The sequence below is a fragment of the Clupea harengus genome, chromosome 8, assembly GCF_900700415.2.
Source record: "Clupea harengus chromosome 8, Ch_v2.0.2, whole genome shotgun sequence".
Classification (NCBI taxonomy): domain Eukaryota; kingdom Metazoa; phylum Chordata; class Actinopteri; order Clupeiformes; family Clupeidae; genus Clupea; species Clupea harengus.
The window spans coordinates 21,410,561-21,432,192 of NC_045159.1; the positions used below are offsets into that span (position 1 = coordinate 21,410,561).

At 42.3% G+C, this 21,632-nt stretch overlaps 1 protein-coding gene across 1 annotated transcript; it reads left to right on the forward strand.

Moving 5' to 3' along the window:
* Positions 1-4,304: 4,304 nt before the first annotated feature.
* On the forward strand, positions 4,305-19,695 carry LOC105890472 (ferroxidase HEPHL1). Its single transcript, XM_031572314.2, has 20 exons — positions 4,305-5,359; positions 6,194-6,438; positions 7,748-7,960; positions 8,240-8,437; positions 8,817-9,071; positions 10,080-10,251; positions 10,444-10,583; positions 11,218-11,349; positions 12,342-12,559; positions 13,478-13,622; positions 14,018-14,230; positions 15,365-15,584; positions 15,991-16,130; positions 16,410-16,532; positions 16,717-16,823; positions 17,020-17,239; positions 17,575-17,714; positions 18,235-18,397; positions 18,995-19,009; positions 19,152-19,695. Exons 1-20 carry the CDS (start codon positions 5,193-5,195, stop codon positions 19,226-19,228), a joined length of 3,303 nt encoding a protein of 1,100 aa, XP_031428174.1. The 5' UTR covers positions 4,305-5,192; the 3' UTR covers positions 19,229-19,695.
* The last annotated feature ends 1,937 nt before the right edge of the window (positions 19,696-21,632 follow it).

Genomic DNA, 21,632 nt, shown 5'->3' on the forward strand with positions numbered 1-21,632 from the left:
TGGTAAGTACAGTATTTGTCCCTTTCTATTAGTAGTTCAGACAGCGTTTTTGTTGTTTATTAGCTTTGCTACAATAAGCAAAATATGCGTGTCATGGCACTTGTAGCCTCATTTTGGCTAGCACTTGCAACCACCCTGAGTATGCTAACGTCAACTAGCTAGCTATCTATATACTCATGTACCCATCCTTCTGTTAACCGCGTCATCCAATAGACCAGTGGTTCTCAAAGTGGGGGGCGCGCCCCCCTGGGGGGGCGCGAACACTCTCCAGGGGGGGCGCGATGTCACAGACGGAGAAAGAAAAAAAAACCGCCGACCTGTCACTGGTTAGTGAAAGCTCCCTCAGTAGCGAAATGCAAGGGGCTGGACTGACCCAAACAAATCAAATACTGTTTTGCTCCTGATCCACCAATCAAAACGGAGTATTATCATTTCAACGCGAGTAGCACCTCCGCTTCCGAGTATAAAAACAAAACGCAGGCATGGAGGTAAGCGCTCACCCTGAGACGACACTTTGCAGAGTTTGTGCAATTTCTCTTGTTTCCTCTATCATTCAGATATTCATTGCTTTATAAACAGTATTTTTAAAGACTCACTCCTTCCTTAGTAATACCTTACTGCACTTGCAGTAGGTCTATTCGTAGCCTATTCTAAGGAGTAATTTGCTCCACAATCTTTTAGAAAAGCTCGTAGCCCCGAGAGCTAGCCTAGCTAGCTACCTTTTCCAACTACAGCTAGCCCTTTTCTCCTTAACACCTAGCCTACCTTTACATTTTTTGATCATCCACCGCAACAAATAAAACACCAGCACTTGAATACTATTTTGTCCTGTCCCTGTCTACATTGTGTACAGTTCGTTTGGTTAGGAATCATTGCCTAGCACAGCCTTATCCATTGTTCGTGTGCAAGTCGTTCACAACCACACATACAAGAACACGACGTTGAAATTAGAACTTTATTAACTTCATACGCTGTATCAGCAAACAAACACAACATGGACAAGTTTCTGATTCGTAAAAGTCAGAAAGAGAAGCCTGTGGACTTCTTTAAACATAAACGTGATGGCCTCCAGCAACAACGAACCACCATGTCCAAGCATAGCACTATCTCCAAGCAGTGTCTGGAGCATCTTATGTAGTTGCTCATAGAATTGCTAAGCTTGGCAAACCCCATACAATTGCCGAAACACTGATTTTGCCGGCCACGCAACACGTTTAGAATAATGATAGGTATTGTGCTGAGTTTAGCTCCTATGTCAAATTACACTGTATCACGCCGAATATCAGAAATCAGTTTGGGTCCTATTTCAAAGAGGACCACCGTTCATTCGCCTGAGTTCGGGATCCATTTCTCTGCTCAGCAGATGAGCTGTCACTAGACATGAAAGAGCATCTGAAGAGTGACAGTAGACTTAAGCATCTCCCCTCTTTCGTCATTCTTTTTTTTGTAAAGATCACAAGAGGCCCATAATAATAACAGTATCCTAATGATAGCAATAATACCACTTATTATTATTATGATAATAATATGATGATAATAATAATACAATAATAATAATTGGTCGATAATCATTAATTATAATAATACCTACTATTACTGATAATAATAATAACAATAATAAAAATAAATAGTTATAATAATTGTCTGTATGGGCCTAACAATAACAATAGCCTAACCTTGACATGTCAGGCCTATCAATAACAATACACTATCTATCTATCTATCTATATATGGTGGTGTAGTTGAGGGCGGTGGCGGCGGGCCGCGGGTGGATGGGGGGGCCCCAACTACCCCTAACCAGCTTTGGGGGGGCCCAGCTTGCAAAAGTTTGAGAACCCCTGCAATAGACTAATAATAATTCCATTCCTGTCTTCCATTCGTTTCAGTTCATAGCATTATTATGTTCAGTCTCTCATATTGTGTTAAAAACTGCAGATCAGTCATCAGCAATAAGATACACCGCATAAACTGATATTAGGCTAATCATTTGGCTGCCTCCCATGCCCTGAAACAGGCACGATGTAAATGCGCACACCATCGTTGTCAGACAGTTGGACAAGTCAATGTCAATGTGTATGTCGTTATCTCAAATTTATCACGATGTGGTGGCTTTGCATCGTGCACATATTTCATGTTCATGCTCAGGAGTTTCGGTTAGCAAGAATTTAGGATTATGAATTGTGATGCATGTAGAAATAGAAAATAATGTTATCATTCTGTATATATACTGTAGGTCTGTCATCTCAAGTAGCTATTTATAGCTATTTCTGTGTTAAGATGCACTCTTGATGGCAGCTCAATACTTAATTGTCAGAATTGTTGTTTGTCATTCTACAGGTCTAGTCTATGTCAGACAACATCTTGACCGGATGGTAGGGGCTGAAGCAAGTTGGACAACATTCATCAGATGAAGATGATTTATTTTCCTCAATGAAGTCCAGAAGGTACAGGGGAGTTAGAAGGGAACCTAGCCTGTGTCTCAGTCAATATGGATCTGCTGAACTCCTTTCAGAATATCAAAAAACTGTCCCTGAAACTCAATACTGGCCTACCTGCCTCGGCCACCTGCGAGTGACTCTTCGGCTGTGCTGGATTGCCGTTTACTGCAAAGCGAGCCCGGATGAACTCTACACACCTTGAAAATCAGCTGCTGCTCTAACTCAACAAGACGTTTGTAGACTAATGCTCTAAAGGTGGACACAAGTAAAGTAACCAAAGTTTTAATATAGTGGGGCAGCGGCATTTTAACTTTTTTATTTTAGCTGTCATGTGGTTCATGTCCTCCCAAAAGTTCATGTCCTCCCAAAAGTTCTTAAATGTTGTGTTGACAGTTTAATGTTTAATGTTTGAAATGTTTAATGTCATTGCACTTATATTTCTAAAGATTTCCTTTCATTAAAAATAACTAGTTTTTGTATTGGATTTATGACCCCTTGTCCTTTTTTTGCACTATATAGGAGCGGCCCCGATCAAGTTGTTGAAAGTAACTTAATTTTAAATAAACTACTTTTTACTTTTACTTGAGTACATTTTTAGATGGGTAATTTTACTTGTACTTAAGTAAAATTTCATCAAAGTAATTGTACTTTTACTTGAGTACAACATTTCAGTACTTTTTACACCTCTGGTGATTAGTAACAACTACTGAAGGTGAAGGCACGTCATAACTGCATCGTGCTGCAGGCTACTTCTCAGAAATGAATGCAAAATTATTTATCTATTTGTACATAGCCAGCCATGCTAACATTGACAACATTGACAGAGTTATGAAAAATACACATGATCTGGTTTATAATTTGCAAAAAAATAAAAGCAATGTAGGACTCGTCGTCGCTTGCCATTGTCAAAGTTCATTGTTGCGCTGATCTTGCCCTCGTTCATGCAGGTTCATTGTCCTCAACCTGGCAACCCACATGAGCTTCGAGTCTGGGGGCTGAGGGTGGCCACTCTCTCAGCTTTACCTATTTTAAATGTTTGCTGTCAGTGTTACATATTGTTCCTTTAAAATAACATTTTGATATTATTCATTTTTATGATATTATTAATTATTAAGATATACGATAGGCAGAGAAAAATGAGGAACAGGAAGATCTACATACAGATGACGTTATGTGTAACATTTTTTTGTCCTCCCACAGATACAGAAGATCTTGGAGGACAGGCATTTTCTTTTCCAGAGCAAAACCGCAAGTCTTACGTGAGACTTATACCATTAAAGGCCTCAAAGACTCTAGACTCAGCCACGGTCTGCTTACGCTTCTACACCGACCAACAAGAAGGCTCCCGGTTTACTCTCTTCTCTCTAAATGCCACCACTACTACCAATACTTACACTGCTTTCACAATATTTTGGCATGTCAATTTAAAATGCTATGGATTACGCATGGGGGACAAGCCTTCTACAATCTTATTCTACGGCTTACAGTACAACTTAAATAAGTGGAACTCACTATGTGCAACCTGGAATTCTAGTACTGGGATGTCCCAGATGATTATCAATGAGTTGCCCAGTGTTAGGAAAGGTGTATATGGTGGAGGTTCCCTTGGTGCTAACCCCAGTATAATACTAGGACAAGAACAGGGTGGTAATGGTCCCATCATTCGGTCTAATGATCCATTTCAGGGACATATCAATGATGTTCATGTTTGGGACTATGTCATCTCACCATCCGAAATCCAGAACTACATGGATGGAAGAATGCTCAGGTATACCCCTGGCAATTACCTGAATTGGAGAGAACTGGATTTCTCCATTAATGGATATGTGCTGGTTGAGGATATTAATACATTATAATGAGTTATATCTCATTGTATTGATTCATAGCACATTTCCCCCCCTTCATTTATGTTGAACTGCTTGATTCTAAAGTAGAATTAAACACACTGTTTATGTTGAACTGCTTGATTCTAAAGTGTGTAATATAATTAAACACACTATGTATATCTTCACCATGTTTTTCAGCAGCAATTTGTCATTTAGTGCTAGTGTGTGATGTGTTTGTGTGTGTGTGTGTGTGTGTGTGTGTGAGAGAGAAATTTGTCATTTAGTGCTAGTGTGTGATGTTTATGTGAAACTGGAATATCTTGTAAACCTACAATATTCCATAATACAAGTATACGTTTTAGCATCTTCCCTGGTGCTCTGAAGAAGCGTGAAGTGCTGATTTGTATTACCAACCTCTATCATGTATATGACTATCCTCCGTTTAAGTAAGTTGTAAGTCAAACTCTACAGAAGTCTCATGCATAAGAAAGATATACAGATAGATGTGGGGTTTTCCAGAAGTCACACAGGCCGAAGCGCACTGAGGGCTTCATCAGCGCCTGAGGTTTATGCGCACTGTCCAATCCTCATGCAGTATGCGGCCCCCTTAAGAGCGCGCGGTCCTTCAGACCAGGTCACTCGAGTCGCAGCGGGAGCTGAAAAACTTTTAGCCTAATAGGCTAAAAGAAACATGCAGGGTAGCCACCCCTTGACTTTTCGCACAAACAACGCCCCGAGAGGCAACAATGGCGAACTGCCGAAAACAGATGAACTGAGCTCTGAACCTAAACTTTTCCGTCGTGAAGGCGTGGTAGTCGCAGTTAAGTCACATAACGTCGTAGGCTAATGAAGCTACAGCAGGTATTTCTTTTATACCACCCGCTCACTATATAATTTAGAGGAACAAGTAGAATTTTATAGGTAGGCTATGCAGCATTTCGAAGGACCATCAGTCTTGTTGCTCGTGTGTTTTGCGATGATACCCAACGCTGGCTGTGTTGAGAGAACCTTCTACATCGGGATACAAGAGGAGACCTGGGATTACGCGCCTAGTGGCAAAAACCTCATCAATGGCAAGCCTGTGTCTGTGGACGAGTGAGTGCTTTTTATCACGCCGTATATTATACAACAGATTTAGGCTGTAATAATTAACCAACAACTCAGAATCCACTTGTTTTTCAAACATCAAGTAAGTTAATATACACAGACATGGTTGGGAAAGTAAGTAATCTAATAGACACATTTAATACAAGTTGGCTAAATGTGCCTCCTTTTGGTTTAAGACCAATGTGATGAATAATGACACTGCTAACTATCTGTTCCGTCAGTCAAACAGAATACATAAGATGCAGGGTGTATACGAGTCTAGACTCACTGTCATAAAACCGTATGATAGCTTTCAGTCTATATTGTGCAAACTTGACTGATTTGCTGTGACATCTTGAAAATGCTGTTATTGCACATTGTAGTCAAACAGTAATCACTATAGATCTTGGTTACCGTTTAGAGACATGATCATGTTCTCTCTTTAACAACTCGACTAACTTGGCCAACCCCATGCAAAAGTGCATTGCACGGAGCTATGGATGGCTTATGTCAGTGTCTGTGTAAATGGAAATGTAAGTCTTCAAATTAGGCATGGAAGTGAAAAGATGATCATGGTGGTTCATATGTATTTATTGCAGTAAATATAATAACTGCAGTATTTTTATTTCAGTACTTTTTGTAGTGTCAGAAAATATCATTTCTGTTAATCAATATGCATTCCTTGATTGTAGGTTTGGTAATCAGATATTCCTGTGAAATTGCATAAAAGATTCTCATGTTGTCCCTGTTATCAAAGTCATCTGTGGAGACATCAAATCAATACACATGATTAGTCTGTCCTCTCACAGAACTACGTAGTCATCCACCATAACTGTGTCCCAGGCAGGCCTCTGTTTTTCTGAGGAGGGGACCGCGTCGGATTGGGCGCGTGTACAAGAAAGCCATTTACGTGGGGTACACGGATGGATCTTACACCCAAAGGCTCCCCAAACCCGACTGGCTCGGTTACTTGGGTCCGGTTCTAAAAGGGGAAGTCGGTGATGTATTCATGGTACATCTGAGGAACTTCGCCTCTAGATCTTTCTCCGTGCACCCGCATGGTGTGTTTTACAAGAAAGACTCAGAAGGTAAGACACTTAAATAAATCAGTTAAATTAAATTAAATTAAATTAAATTCATTAAACACTCTCTCTGTCTCCCCTTCTCAGTTGTCATGTCAGACTCTCTTCCTTTACAGAATGATGAGCTCAATGAAATTAAGCACATTGTTGTATTTTTTCTGTTGCATTAGAGAGAGCAGTGTAAAGCACATCTACAGTCTGACCAATGGCAAGCCTCCTCCTGGCCGTATGCTTTGTCATCATATTTATCTCCCTAAAATAATTAATTGTGTCATCCTGCGTGTTCTTATTTGTCCCCATGAAAGAACTCATTGTCTCATCCTACGTGTTTTTGAATGTCTCATTGATTGGGTGTGAGACATGGAGACTTTGGGCTAACGTTACTTTGGTCCTGAAAACAACTGACATGAGGACAAAGAACATACAAGAACTAGGTTATTTTGTCACCGGCGGCTTCCATGTAAATGATCTGAGAGGATGATGCCAAAGGTTCCCTCAGTAAAATGAGTGTGCTTTGGTTGTAAGGATGTTGCATGGAGTAACAGTGAGATTGAGGCCAGAAAGATAAGCCTTTATTTTCCTGCATTTCTTTTTTATAAATTAATCACGTGACTGAACTTCCTCAACTTTGAGCCCCCAAACACCAACAATCTTTTAGCTTTTTGGTAACTACCCACCTTGTTAAAAACATGTGTATACCCAACACATTTATCAGACAGTGTCTCATTGTCTTGTTGGGGAGTTGTTTTCAGACAAGTCATATATTTTGTGAATACATGCTCTTGCTTGTTTTTCAGTTTCTTTCTAATTGATGGTTACCAATTACATTTGCTCATATATCCGAATAGCTCATATAATTGAATGTAATTTACTGGCAACCAATTAGATATAATTGTCTACCTGTTTCTTCTGAGTCCCAGCAGTGAGCCGGCAATTATCAATACTCATAGGGGCCATTTATCCATTTGACTGTAATTATCCATATGTACACAGGGCTTTTTTTGCCACAACAGTGCTTGTATTTACTTTGTTAAGCGCAGTAGGAAACAAATGTCTTAATAGTCCTTTAAATATCTCTGTACATCCTTCCTAAACTCATCACTGCAGTGACATTCCCAATGTTCCCATAATAAAGGACTATAAAACAGTACTGTACTATTTTACACCATCTAGTAAATCCCAGGTCACTGTGTGTTGTTGTGATGGTGTGATACTATACTGCCTGACTATGCTACTCCAGACTTCACTGGGGCATTTAGTGAAGCACAGATGGTTTTTGTCTTGATTGTTTGGGGCCCTGCTTGATGTTCCTCAGGAGCCCTATACCCAGACCAGACCTCCGGCGGTTTGAAGCTGGATGACGGCGTGCCTCCAGGGGGCAAGCACACGTACCGCTGGGTGGTGACGCCAGACTTTGCCCCGATGGACGGCGACGCCAACTGCCTGACCTGGGTGTACCACTCTCACGTGGACGCCCCGCGAGACATCTACTCTGGGCTGATTGGCACCATTCTCACCTGCAGGACAGGTGGGACGAAACAGGAAATTAAATTAAATTAAATTAAATTACAATTTTTTATGAGTCTGAAATTTAAGGTGCAAAAAATAAATTTTCATTCTGAATAAAATGTTATCCCTATAACGGATGATTCTGGCAGAGATCTGAATCTGCTAGAGGTCAAACTCTGCTAGAGGTCAAACTGCTAGAGGTCAGGGCTATATTGGAACTGTACCACATAGTGACAGGACGTATGTCCAAGACAGCTGTGATTTTGTCAACCATCGGCGTGTGTGCCCTGGTCCCCAGGTACCCTGCAGCAGGATGAAGGACCAGACCGTGCAGAGCTGAGGAGAGTGGACGTGGACCAGGACTTCATCCTCATGTTCAGCGTCGTCGATGAGAACCTTAGCTGGTACCTGGACGAGAACATCCAGATGTTCTGCTCTGACCCGGCCGGTGTGGACCCAGATGATGAGGATTTCCGGGAATCCAACTTAATGCATAGTGGGTTGCCTTGGAAGCGATCTTGTTGTTATGGTGATATCTATGCTATGTGCGAAAAGGTTTCAGGTCTGCCCCAAGGGCAGAACATCTACGCCGACGTGATTTATACCAGCGTGATTGTAATGTTCTTGATTAGCCAAAGCAGGTGTCAAAAGCACCACTGATGAGTTCAGTCCAGTATGCAGAGCAAAGAAAAATGGAAATCATTCAAAACATAGAGGGCTTCAGGAGCAGGATTAAGCACTCCAGCTATGTAGATAAACAGTCTTGGTTGGATGTATCTATCATTTAAACTGCTAAGATGAGTAAATAGATCTCTAGTGTGTGTATAGGTGTCTTTCATTGTATTATTGTTCTGTTCCCTGACTGCTGGTGGCAGCCATAAATGGATATGTCTATGGCAACCTGCCTGGCATTGAGCTCTGCCTTAACCGCACGGTGGCCTGGCACCTGTTTGGCATGGGCAACGAGGTGGACATGCACTCCGTCTACTTCCACGGGCACACCCTGCTGGACCGGGGCCACCGCACCGACGTACTCAGCCTATTCCCGGCGTCGTTTATTACGGCAGACATGGTGCCCGCCACTACAGGAACATGGCTCCTTAACTGCCAGGTCAACGACCATCTACAAGGTAGGAGGCCAGGCTCCTTTAGGTGGGGATGTTAAGGTAGGAGGCCAGGCTCCTTTAGGTGGGGATGTTAAGGTAGGAGGCCAGGGTCCTTTAGGTGGGGATGTTAAGGTAGGAGGCCAGGCTCCTTTAGGTGGGGATGTTAAGGTAGAAGGCCAGTGTCCTTTAGGTGGGGATGTTAAGGTAGGAGGCCAGGGTCCTTTAGGTGGGGATGTTGAGGTAGGAGGCCAGGCTCCTTTAGGTGGGGATGTTGAGGTAGGAGGCCAGGCTCCTTTAGGTGGGGATGTTAAGGTTAAGGTTAAGGTATTTGGCTTTTATCCAAAGTGTCTCACAACATATTTAACAATTTAGAACATGAACAGTTACATAAATGAATGCATAATACATGCAGCAATATTGATTTGAGCTCATTAGTCAAATAACAATCAGCACAAATATAATAGTCAAATCAGCACAACAATAATAATGACAAAAAATATATTGATATAAATGTAAAATACAACAAATGTGGGAGAGCCAACTGTGTGTGTCTAAGTGTGTATGTGTGGGTGTGTTGGGTTAAATATTATTGACTGGCTTGTGGTCCCTAGAATAAAGCATTGTTGGTTTTATGTCAATCCATTAGATACATATGTTTGCTTATGTGATCTAAAAGAAGTATTCTAGCAAAACATTAACCAAGACCTGTACAGTGTCCTAATTCCTCCTATATAGGTGTGTGCAGAGCATAAAGACAGTGTAGTTAATAAGTTACTGAGCCTTATGGTCAACATTTTTCATAATATGACCTGTATTCCCTCAGAGATTTGCTTCAGAAAGTATTGACTTATTGACGCATAAGTATTTGAGTTATTAGTAAATCATAAACTGGCTTGCAAAAGTGTATTGCATGGATGAATAAAACAGAAAAACTGTCACAGTCATTTGCTGGCTACATAGTTAGTAATGCTACAGTATCTTTGATGAAATGGCACAATATCTCCCCCTGGTGTTTGTTGGTTGTTCCTGCAGCTGGAATGCAGGCCCTTTTCCAGGTCAGTTCATGTGGAAACAGGACTGACTCTGAACCTCCTGCGGAGGGTCGAGTTAGGCAGTATTTCATCGCTTCAGAGAAGGTGCTGTGGAACTACGCCCCGTCAGGAATGGACATTCCTCAAAACATTTTACTCACAGCGAATGGAAGGTAATGCTGGTGTCACTCAATATGTTCAAATTAATTAAGGTTAAAATGCCGTCCATGCACAATAATCACTCAATCAATTTAAATTGTGATTCCAAATTTTTATTAAAATAAAAAACCAAAATCATGTCATCTCAAGGGTGGGTTCTTTTCTGACATTCCATCTGTGTTGGTTCATTTCTCTCTGGGATTCAGACAGTCTGAGGTGTTCTTTGGGAGAGGTGGGGGTCGACTCGGAGGGGTGTATCAGAAAGCCGTCTACGTGGCATACACTGATGACACCTTCTCCGCGAAGAGGAAATTGACAGATGATGAAGAACACCTTGGAATTCTGGGTAGGCATCCCTCTCCCTCGTCCTCTCCCTCTCCATCTCCTTGTCTTGTCTCTTCTTACAGATTTTCTACGGCGCTTGACACATAGTATTTCCATGTCATGTTCAAATGAAGTGAAGTGTATGCTGCAGAACAATACAAACAGTAGTAAATGCTGGCAAACATTGAAGAATTGAAGTGTAAATGTATTCATCAAGGGCAAAGGCATGGTTCCATACTGCCAATGGTGGTCTGGGAAAAGACTAATATATCAGCCTGCAATGTCAGTGGCAAAGCAGGGAGTATAGAAATCCCAAAGTGGTCAAAAATGATTGGTTAAAGGCTGGTCCAATGGTTTCAAAATTAATCTGAAGTCCACGCCCATTATGATGCAATGAGTGGAAACTCACTCACTCAATCCCCAATGGAGCGTGGCCAGACCCTACATATTCATCCACTCACTCACTCTTCACTCACTCATTCACTCACTCATCCACTCAGTCACTCACTCACTCACTCACTCACTCACTCACTCGATCCCCAATGGAGCGTGGCCAGACCCTACATATTCACCAAATGAATGTAGGTGTGCTTATGCTAAGCTGCCTCCATCCCCTTTCCTGCTTTTCCTGTTCATCTCGCTCATCTCCCCATCAGGTCCAGTCATTGCAGCTGAGGTCGGGGACGTCCTTCAGGTGACCTTCCTCAACAGGGCCGACAGGAACTTCAGCATCCAGCCTCACGGCCTGCAGTATGAGAAGACCTCAGAGGGAACCCAATACCAGGATGGTTCGAGACACTACCACTTTTACACTTTCACATTGCCACATTTAGTGCATTTGTAGATCATTTAACCCAATAATATTACTAATGGTACAGTTAAAGTATAAATTAAATAAATGTTAAATGCATGTATCAGTTAGCATTTACAATTCCTAATAGTCACATAATAGCCTAATAGACTAACTCTTCAGCCTTAGATATAACATAAAACCTTACATTGGGATTTAGTTTCCTATTAGTACTAAACCTGACAGCACAACTCTTCACTTGTTATGAGGCTAAACTGCTATCTAGCTGCCAATGTTAGGTAATGTTACTAGCTTACTGTTTCTCCATAGGATTACATGGTTTTCCCCGAATCTGACACCTTTACCTTTACAATGAAAGAAATTTAATAAATTTCATGGCGCACAGAATCATTGCTGTAGACAGATATTATTGAATACGACTCTGATAAATCCTGTGAAAATTATTAACTGTAAGATTACTTGAATGATAGCACATTAAAAAATACTGCCAAGAATGGTCAATTTTCTGCTGGTACTGGTTACTATCTGGCGACTTTCTGCCAACAGCAGTGTTTGTAAAGATAGGATTGGACTATGGCTCTGATCTGACTCAGGTCTGGCTCTGATCTGGCTCTGATCTGGCTCAGGTCTGGCTCTGATGTGCCTCAGGTCTGGCTCTGATCTGCCTCAGGTCTGGCTCTGATCTGGCTCTGATCTGGCTCTGATCTGGCTCAGGTCTGGCTCTGATCTGATCTGGCTCTGATCTGGCTCAGGTCTGGCTCAGGTCTGGCTCTGATCTGCCTCAGGTCTGTCTCAGGTCTGGCTCTGATCTGGCTCTGATCTGCCTCAGGTCTGGCTCTGGTCTGACTCAGGTCTGGCTCTGATCTGGCTCTGATCGCCGTTTGGCAGATTGGCACAAGACCAGAACCAGATCTAATCCATAGCCGTCTCTATAAATGTAGTGTTCTAAAAGGTGGATTTGTGTCTCAGGTACAGTGAAACTGGGCTCTCAGGTGCGTCCAGGTGAGCGATTCACCTACAGGTGGCAGGTGAGAGACGGCCCGTCCCCAGATGACCCCCCCTGTGTGTCTTACCTGTACTTCTCTGGCAGCGATCCGGTCCGCGACACAAACTCCGGCCTCGTCGGCCCTCTGAAGGTGTGCAGGAGGGGGGCTCTGGTCCTGAACACCAATGCCTCTCAATCACAGGTATGAGTGCTCACCTGTCCTGAACCCCAATGCCTCTCAATCACAGGTATGAGTGCTCACCGTTCCTGAACACCAATGCCTCTCAATCACAGGTATGAGTGCTCACCTGTCCTGAACCCCAATGCCTCTCAATCACAGGTATGAGTGCTCACCTGTCCTGAACCCCAATGCCTCTCAATCACAGGTACGAGAAACGGAATGTACGGAATGAGTCATGGAATGGAGGGTAGGGAGGGAAAGGAAGCAGGGGTCAGCAAGTGAAGGCGAGTTTGAAGAGGTGGGTTTTGAGGTCTTGTTTGAATGAGTATAGGGTGGGAGCCTGATGGATGTGGATGGGTAGGGCGTTCCAGAGGGAGGGTGCAGCAACTGAGAAGGCCCTGTCACCCCAGGTCCGGCGCTTGGTCCTGATGGTCTTCAGAGTGTTTGCGCCGGCAGACTCACAATGTGCTTGGGGTGGGGTGAATATTGAAGGGACTGTAAATGAAATTGCCAATGGCTTACTTGTGCTGAATTGTTTTGGTTTCACAACATTTTTTCTGCTTATTTTCTCTACACCTTTGATCATCTTGCCAAGAGATGGAACGATGATACATTGGGAAATGTAGCACAAGTTATGTTTTACTGGTGTTAAGTTTTGGGTGCTTAGTTATGCAGACAAACAGAAAACAAAGTGTGATACTGTTCACTGTGCTCTCAACACCCATGTTTGCATCTGCCTATTTATACAAATATAAAGCAATAGAAACTCACTCTACAGACTACCATTGAAATGCGTACCATAGTTGTGGTAAGAGTGTATATTTGGAGTGATGACTAACCTGAAAATGAATAGAAGTGTATAATTATATCGAAGTATTTATTAAGGCGATATATATTATATTTGTAGGGTATTTGCATTGTTTTCATTTGTTTTAACAGACTGGGCCGACTAGAGAGTTCTTCGTACTCTTCACTGTCTGGGATGAAAACCTAAGCTGGTACCTGGAGGACAACATAAGAGCTTACGGGACGTTTGAATCAGACCCAAACAATGAGGACTTCCAGGAGAGCAATAAAATGCATGGTATTATACTTATCATCTATAGTATTAAACATCTCTCTCCTGCTGTGCTGTGTGAAGAATCTATACATCTCAGCATGTTAATCAAATCCAACTCATGGCATCAATTTGGGTAACTCTGGAGGTAAACCTTTCTTCCCCCAGTCATATTAACTGCCAACAAAATGTCCGAAATGCTGTGGTGTTGGCAAAAAATTAGCCGTGTTTCTGTCAAATTAACTCATTCATGTTGTATCACTTTATATGGGTGAGTTTACTGTTACTGCGTTTTCTCTCATTGAACAGTGAATGCATTTACTGTGTTTATGAGTCTTTATTGGTTTTATTCCTTGTATTTTGTCATGTACTATTTATACACTGGATGAGACCCTGGTGTTATGGTTTATTTCCTGATTGAGGGGTGAATGGCTTCATGTACGGGAACCTTCCTGGCCTGGACATGTGTCAGGGGGACCGTGTGACGTGGCACCTCATGGGACTGGGCACCGAGGGGGATATGCATGGCGTCCACTTCCAGGGAAATACGTTCCAGTTCATGGGAACCACTCGGGACACTCTCAGTGTCTTTCCACACACCACGGCCACTGTGTCCATGCAGCCAGACACAGCCGGTGAGCTGAAGACATGCTCTCTCTCTCTCTCTCTCTCCCTCTTTCTCTCTCTCTCCCTCTTTTTCTCTCTCCTTCTCTTTCTCTCTCTCTCCCTCTCCCTCTATCTCTCCCCCTCTTTCTCTCTCTCTTCTCTCTCTATCTCTCCCCCTCTTTCTCTCTCTCTATCTCCTCTCTCTCTTTCCCTCTCTCTCTTTCTCTCTCTCTATCTCTTCTCTCTCTCTCTCTCTGTTTACAGGTGGGATATCAGTGTGTTACCTCAAACAAGAAAAGACACATTGTTACATTTACATCTAGTCATTTAGCAGACGCTTTTGTCCAACGCGACGTACAAGGGAGAGAACAGTCAAGCTACGAGCAGTAGAATCTGGTGTAACAATAAATACCACTTAGAAAAACAAAATAGAAAAGAAAAGAAAAAGAAGTGCAGGAATGTAACTGCTGTAAATGCAAGTTAAGCACTAGTCGAAGTGCCAGTTAGGGCACATTGATCTGTTTATCTGTTCCATTCATCTGTAGATCCCTCCTTCCCCCCAGGGCCCACTGCTTTGCGTAAACACACCTAGCCCCCTTGTGTCATCCCCCAGCTTCATACCAGAGATGTTTGTGTTAGCATAGAGACAACCAGAGTGAAATGTGGCCAAAATGTAGGGTGGGAGAGAATGTTGTTTTTATGAGCCAATCTTGACCCCTTCCAAAGGAGGAGCTGATAGGGGAAATGGGGGCGAAGCCTTGTCATTGTTTGTTTCCAACACAAGTCGAGTCTCAGCAAGTTTTCTCCAGGCTGTGAACTCTTGCCTCATCTGTGCTGGAATTACATCAGTCCAGCACTAGACTAGATTCAGATTCAGATTCAGATTGGCTTTATTGGTGTGACTGTAAATATAGATGTTATTGCCCAAAGTAGAGATCAAAAGGTGACCTAAATCCCAAGGCCCAGTATAGTCCAACAACTAATGCTAAATTAAATTAAATTAAATTAATTTAAATTAATTTTAGAGGCTTTAGATTACAAACCAAATGACTTTCTTGGTTAGCCTATGAAATATAATTGTATAATAAATAATTGTAGTCATTTTAGTATTTTTTTAAATGATTAATGAACTAAACTGTATGTCTGTGCACATTGCCTTGCAGGTGTGTTTGAGTTGAGCTGCAGGGTGACTGACCACTACATCGGGGGGATGAGGCAGCACTACCAGGTGCGCTGGTGCGGTCAGACGAGCAGCGGTGTGACGCCACCCCCCGTGCTCCGCCCCGTGGTCCAGTACTTCATCAGTGCGGACGAGGTGGAGTGGGACTACGCCCCGGACCGCACCTGGGTGTTGCAGAAGCACAACACCAATCCAGATGATAGGTAGGAACTAAACAGTTAAGAATTAAACTGGTAGGGACTAAACAGGTTGGACGCTATAGACCGCAAGTAGAAACAGAACAGGAAGGGCTTTTGAACCAAAACCGGTACAAGATAGATAGATAGATAGATAGATAGACAGACAGACAGACAGATCGATGGATGATTGATTGATTGATTGATTGAGAGTGTACAGCATTCATCCTCAAAGGGAAATTGCAAGTTTTTTTTTTTTTTTTAGATAGAGCAGGTAAGGCATTGCGGTACTCAGAGATGATAGCAAGATCCAGCTCTCAATGTCTGTGTCACTTTATAAGTAGTGCTGTGTAATGTTCTGATTGTCTTTACTGCTACTTTGGGTTGTCCAGTCCTTATGGAGTTTGTTCATTTGTTTATGTTTACCCTGCAGCCCTGGGAATATATTCGTGGGACGGGGCGAGAACCGGATCGGCTCCAAGTACAAGAAGGCGGTGTACAGAGAGTACACAGACGCCTCCTTCAGAAGAGCCAAGCTCCGGCTGCCTGAGGAGACCCACCTGGGGATTTTAGGTGGCTGTATTCACCTGTTCAATAGTTACCATGCAGTTCTTTTTCACGCCTCCCGACCATCAGTTTCATATGTGTGTGGTTCACTCTTTTACCTTTGATGTATTCAAAGTATAGCACTACAACAATGAAAATAATTCTTCTCTAGTGCTATAAACAGGCATAACATATGTATATCCAGCCATAGGTTGTGTGTGTGTGTGTGTGTAGAATAGAAACGCCTTTATTGTCATTGTAAAAATGTGCATGTGTGTGTTTCCGTGTGTGTGTGTGTGTGTGTAGGTCCTATAATCAAAGCTGAAGTTGGAGAGCAGATTTTGATTACTTTTAAGAACCTGGCAAGCAGACCATTCAATCTATACGCCCATGGGGTTGGAACGATGCAACAAACACCTGTCCAGCCAGGTCAGTAGGTTACAAATACCTGTCCAGCCAGGTCAGTAGGTTACAAACACCTGTCCAGCCAGGTCAGTAGGTTACAAACACCTGTCCAGCCAGGTCAGTAGGTTACAAAAAAGTAAATTACAGATAAATGTTCTTCATTTCTGTGCATAAATAAATGCATCTGACTAATGTTATTTTTTTTAAGGTGAAACGAGGAATATCCAGTGGAATGTTCTGGAAAGAGCTGGACCAGGAAAGTCCGATCCCAACTGCATCACGTATGCCTACTATTCCACAGCTGATTTTATGAAGGTAAAGCAAAACGATTTAAGTCTTTCAAAAGTTCTCTGTTTCTCTGTAAAACAGCGTGTCCCTTATTTATGAAGTTCTCACCTATCCATCCTTCTATCCATCCTTTCATTAATTAATTCTCTCTTTCATCCATCTATCTCTCCATCCATCCCTCCATCCATGCCTCCACCTCTCCCTCCATTCTTCTGTGCTGCAGGACACAGCGAGTGGGCTGATTGGTCCTCTGGTGATCTGCAGGAGGGGGGTGCTGACCGCTGACCGTCGCCAGAGGGACGTTGCTCGCGAGTTTGCGCTCCTCTTCATGGTGTTTGACGAAAATCAGTCCTGGTACCTGGAAGATAACATTCAGACGTACCTGGGCAAGGCAGACGTCCCTGAGGAGGATGAGGATTTTCAGGAGAGCAACATGATGCATGGTTAGCAGCAGATTAGCGGCGATGAGCTCATGGAAGAGTGGGCAGTTCTGAGGAGTGACCATGTGTATTTCAGGAGGAGATTGCCCATTCATTGATAGCATCACTGGGCCATCACACCTGTTAATCACTAATGAAAGTCTCAAGGATCTGTGTTGACAGTTGTTTTACGGAATGACCAATGATGGCAATTTATTTGGGGGTGCAAAAGAAGGCACCACCCAGCCCACTGAGCTAGCCACTTCAGCTCTGCTGAAACTACTGCTAATCACCATCATCATTGCAATCGTCATAGTCTCAGCTTGTGTTCTGTTTTGTCCTGTTCTGTCCAATGACAGGAATCAATGGTAAAGTGTATGGCAATGCGCGTGGCATCACCATGGTGACGGGGGAGAAGGTGCAGTGGTATCTCATTGGAATGGGCAACGAGGTGGACATCCACACAGTTCACTTCCACGGAGAGACCTTCACCTACAAGGTACCCGTCCACCGAGTTACAGATGATCATTCCTGAGTTACCTGAGTACCTCTGTTTAAAGGACTAGCTCACTTAAACATGGCATTCTGTGCTTTTCCACTCAACCTTATGTTAGTAGTCACCCCAAAAATTGTATTTGGCAAAACTGACTATCAGATAAGCTGTTGTAGTAAGGAAGAGGAGCTATGGTCTGTGTTGTCTAACAGCTTTTGGGCCTCACATGACCATACGGGGTTATAGAAGGACGAGGGCATAAAAACACTGTCGTTATTTTTGTTGTGCTATCCCAAAGTCACTTCACAGCCCCTGGAAACATTAAGAAAATGTTTCACTTTTTAAGACAAACATTACACTTCTTAATCGTTCAAGTAAAAACACCAAACTGACTAAAATGGTTGCTTCCTGCCAACACGAGGTGCATAATGACCCTCTTCCTGCCAACACAAGGTCAGTGGATGACCAGTCCTGGTGGAAACATGTGATGTGCATAATGAGCCTCTTCCTGCTGCTGTCCTCACAGATGGCACAGACCCACCGTGCTGATGTCTATGATCTGTTCCCGGGGACCACCCAGACCATAGAGATGGTGGCAGGGAACACGGGCACGTGGCTTCTGCACTGCCATGTAGCAGACCACATACATGCTGGCATGGAGACTACGTTTACAGTCACAGAACGCGCAGGTAGCATTTCATTTACGCACTCTGCTCTCGCACTGGGCAAATATGATTGCCTTTTTTTTTTTTACGTAGTCTCAACAACTGTAGTTGCAGAGGCTTTGTGTAAAATCTTTTAGAATAATTTCACTGTTGTTCCAACAGTTTGTGTGACTTCCAAACAGCACAATCAGAGAGGCAGTCCATGCAGTTATCCGACTAAGAATATAATAGATAGATTAGATGGTCTAGAATTATTTCATAATCGCCCCCCCCCACACACACACACACGCAGACTAGATGTTGGTAGTCTCTAGCTCACACTCACTCCCTTACCTGATGTAATTTGCAAAGTCTTTGTCTTGGTCATTACGGCTTCCTGTTTTTGGCAGTGACACAGTGGTGAAAACAACACAGTTCACACTTATAATCACCACAGGACCAAACAGGAGTCGCCATAATCACTTATAATCACCACAAACAGGAATCGTTTAGGGTAGTATTTGTGCAGATATCTCACGATGACAATGATCTCAAGTTTAGGGTAGAAAATGCATTCATCTCAAAAATCTTATCGGACGAGTTAAGAGTTTTTCTTACATAATGTGTGCTTTCTTTTTTCAGGTGGGAACACAAACGGTAAGAAACCCATTAAGTGTTTTTTCTTTTCATTGCTTCTTGAGTAACTGGATCCGAGTGGTTTCTATTCAATCAGATACCTCCTCACTGACTGGGCTGTCCAATCAGATACCTCCTCACTGACTGGGCTGTTCTCCCACAGGTGCTCCGGCTCTGAAGAAAGACTGGCCCCTCCTGACCTCACTCACTGTCTGCCTTACCCTGTGTCTTCTTCTCTGATGCGGACGGATCTGTCCTCGCTCACTCGCGGCCGGATCCCCTTTTCGGCAATAGTTGTGACAGATCGACCATATGTTTGTACTTTAAATGAGACGTAATTCACATTTGTGAGTGAGCTCAGTAAGAATGTAGGGATGGTGTTTTCTACTGTGTCCAAAAATTGTTCAGTGTAGGCTGTGAAATGAGACATTGAACATACATTGTTTATATCGTATAAGAAGTAATTTACACGTGTGAGGTAATTTAGTAAGAATTGATATTTTTTATAGTGTTCCCTCAATAATAATTATATGTGTACCTTAAATGAAGCCATTGGCTTAGTGTTTGAAAGTTTTTTTCTGTACTGTATATCACTGATGTGTAAGTTACTGTCTTGAGACTGCAAAGATGTGTTACATTTATGTGCAGGAATTATGCTGTGCACTATCAAATAAACCATAGATTATTTGTATGGATATATGAATGAACAACAGTATTTGCTGTGGTTTTTTGCTTTGCTAAACTATGCGGTTTCTGCTTAGAATAGCGACCGCTCAAAAATGTATGTAAACTGAGGAGTAGAAAATGGAAATAACACCAAGATGCGTAGGCGTTGGTTTGCTCCAAAGCGTGCTTGTTTTGCTGCTGGAATGTCATCGTCGTTTCAAAGTTGTCATTTCAGCAAAATGTATTTTACAAATGCTGCATGGGCTAGTATCTTCACTGTATCTTCTCGTCTCAGTGTAATCGCTTACACGTACTAAAATATTAAATATCAAATATTAAAACGGTAATCAAACAAATAAAGCAAACTGTACTATTGTCTGCGACAAATTAATTTCACAACTGCCATTAATTTGTTGTTATCACAGACTACCAATTATCAAACCAAACTGGACATACCTTGCCAGAGCCAGTGCACACGTCACACTGGGTTTGTCCTGTTTCTTTGCAAATATGGCAGTCCTGAGGTAGTCACAGATGTATTCCATTAGTGTATGATCTCATACATACATTTACATTTAGTCATTTAGCAGACGCTTTTGTCCAAAGCGACGTACAAGGGAGAGAACAGTCAAGCTAAGAGCAATAAAAATCATGGTGTAACAATAAATACTACTTTACATAAGAATTAGAAAAACGACCTAGAAAGGAAAAAGAAGTGCAGGAATGTAACTGTTGAAGTGCAAGTTAAGCGCTAGTCAAGGTGCCAGTTAGGAAGGGAGGTGCTCTCTGAGCAACATAGAGCACAGAATCACAGATGTATTCCATTAGTGTATGATCTCATACATACAACATAGAGCACAGAATCACAGATGTATTCCATTAGTGTATGATCTCATACATACAACATAGAGCACAGAATCACAGATGTATTCCATTAGTGTATGATCTCATCATACAACATAGAGCACAGAATCTACAGCACAAGGCTCAAGGAGCAATTTCCTTGATCAGGTTAGAAAACAAGTGCCTTATAAAGTATTGATAAGATTGATAAGGCTGAAAAGATTTTTAACTAACAGATTGAGCTTCACATAGAGATTGATTTTAGCTACACGATGGACCATGCGCCACAGGGTGTCGCTAAGCAGTGTTAACATCATTTGAATGACCAGCCACAATCGACCCGACTTGGATAATTTAACCACATAGGTTACACCTGAACAAAAACATTTACAGGTCCGATACTTTGTGAATTGTAGGCTACATATTTTAGGCGTTGCCTAATAAATCGATATTTTGCAAGCATATTCATTTATATGACAGTTTTTCTCGCAAAAAGGTGAAAAGCTGACAATAATTCATGCTTATCCTGAAAGGGGAACCAAAATGTTCTTCTTGACAATCTTAAAGGTTCTGCGTCACACCCCAATGATTCGGCTGGGTGAAGCCAAACCCAGATGGAAAAAAACGTTTTTTTTCTTTGGCAGTTAGCCTGTTATGTAACTAAGGCAGTGAACTATTTTGATTTTTATTCTCTGTGCTCTTTGATGTAGTCTACCCGTCCATTGTTGTGCTTGGAGGTTTAGTGCCCACTTGACATGTTATTAGTTAGAATCAGTGCGGTATAAGCTGTTCTTTCTTTAAAGGATTAAAACGTTTTTGTTTCGAAATAACCCCAGGATTGTTTTGAGGTGGAACATCCATCACACACTATCAGTACTTTATACATTTTAAAACTGAATACTGGCATGAATACTCACGCTTCGGGTGATTAAGCCTTCCGCTTTGTTTTCAGAGATAAGTGTGTGAACCCACTGATCAATGAGTAAGCTATTTAGGTCGGCCGATTGGCCAAACAAGACTATATGGATCACATCCCTCACATCTTCAGATCATTTGGCAGAGATGCAGTTGGTTTGTTTCTCACTAATTAGCCTACACAAACCTGCAATTAACACATAATCACCTAAGGACTTTC

Coding starts and splice junctions, on each gene's coding strand:
- LOC105890472 (XM_031572314.2), top strand. CDS start 5,193: ATGCAGCATTTCGAAGGACCATCAGTCTTGTTGCTCGTGTGTTTTGCG. Junction 10,252..10,443: donor TTACTCACAGCGAATGGAAG/GTAATGCTGGTG, acceptor TCTGGGATTCAG/ACAGTCTGAGGTGTTCTTTG. Junction 16,533..16,716: donor ACAAACACCTGTCCAGCCAG/GTCAGTAGGTTA, acceptor ATTTTTTTTAAG/GTGAAACGAGGAATATCCAG.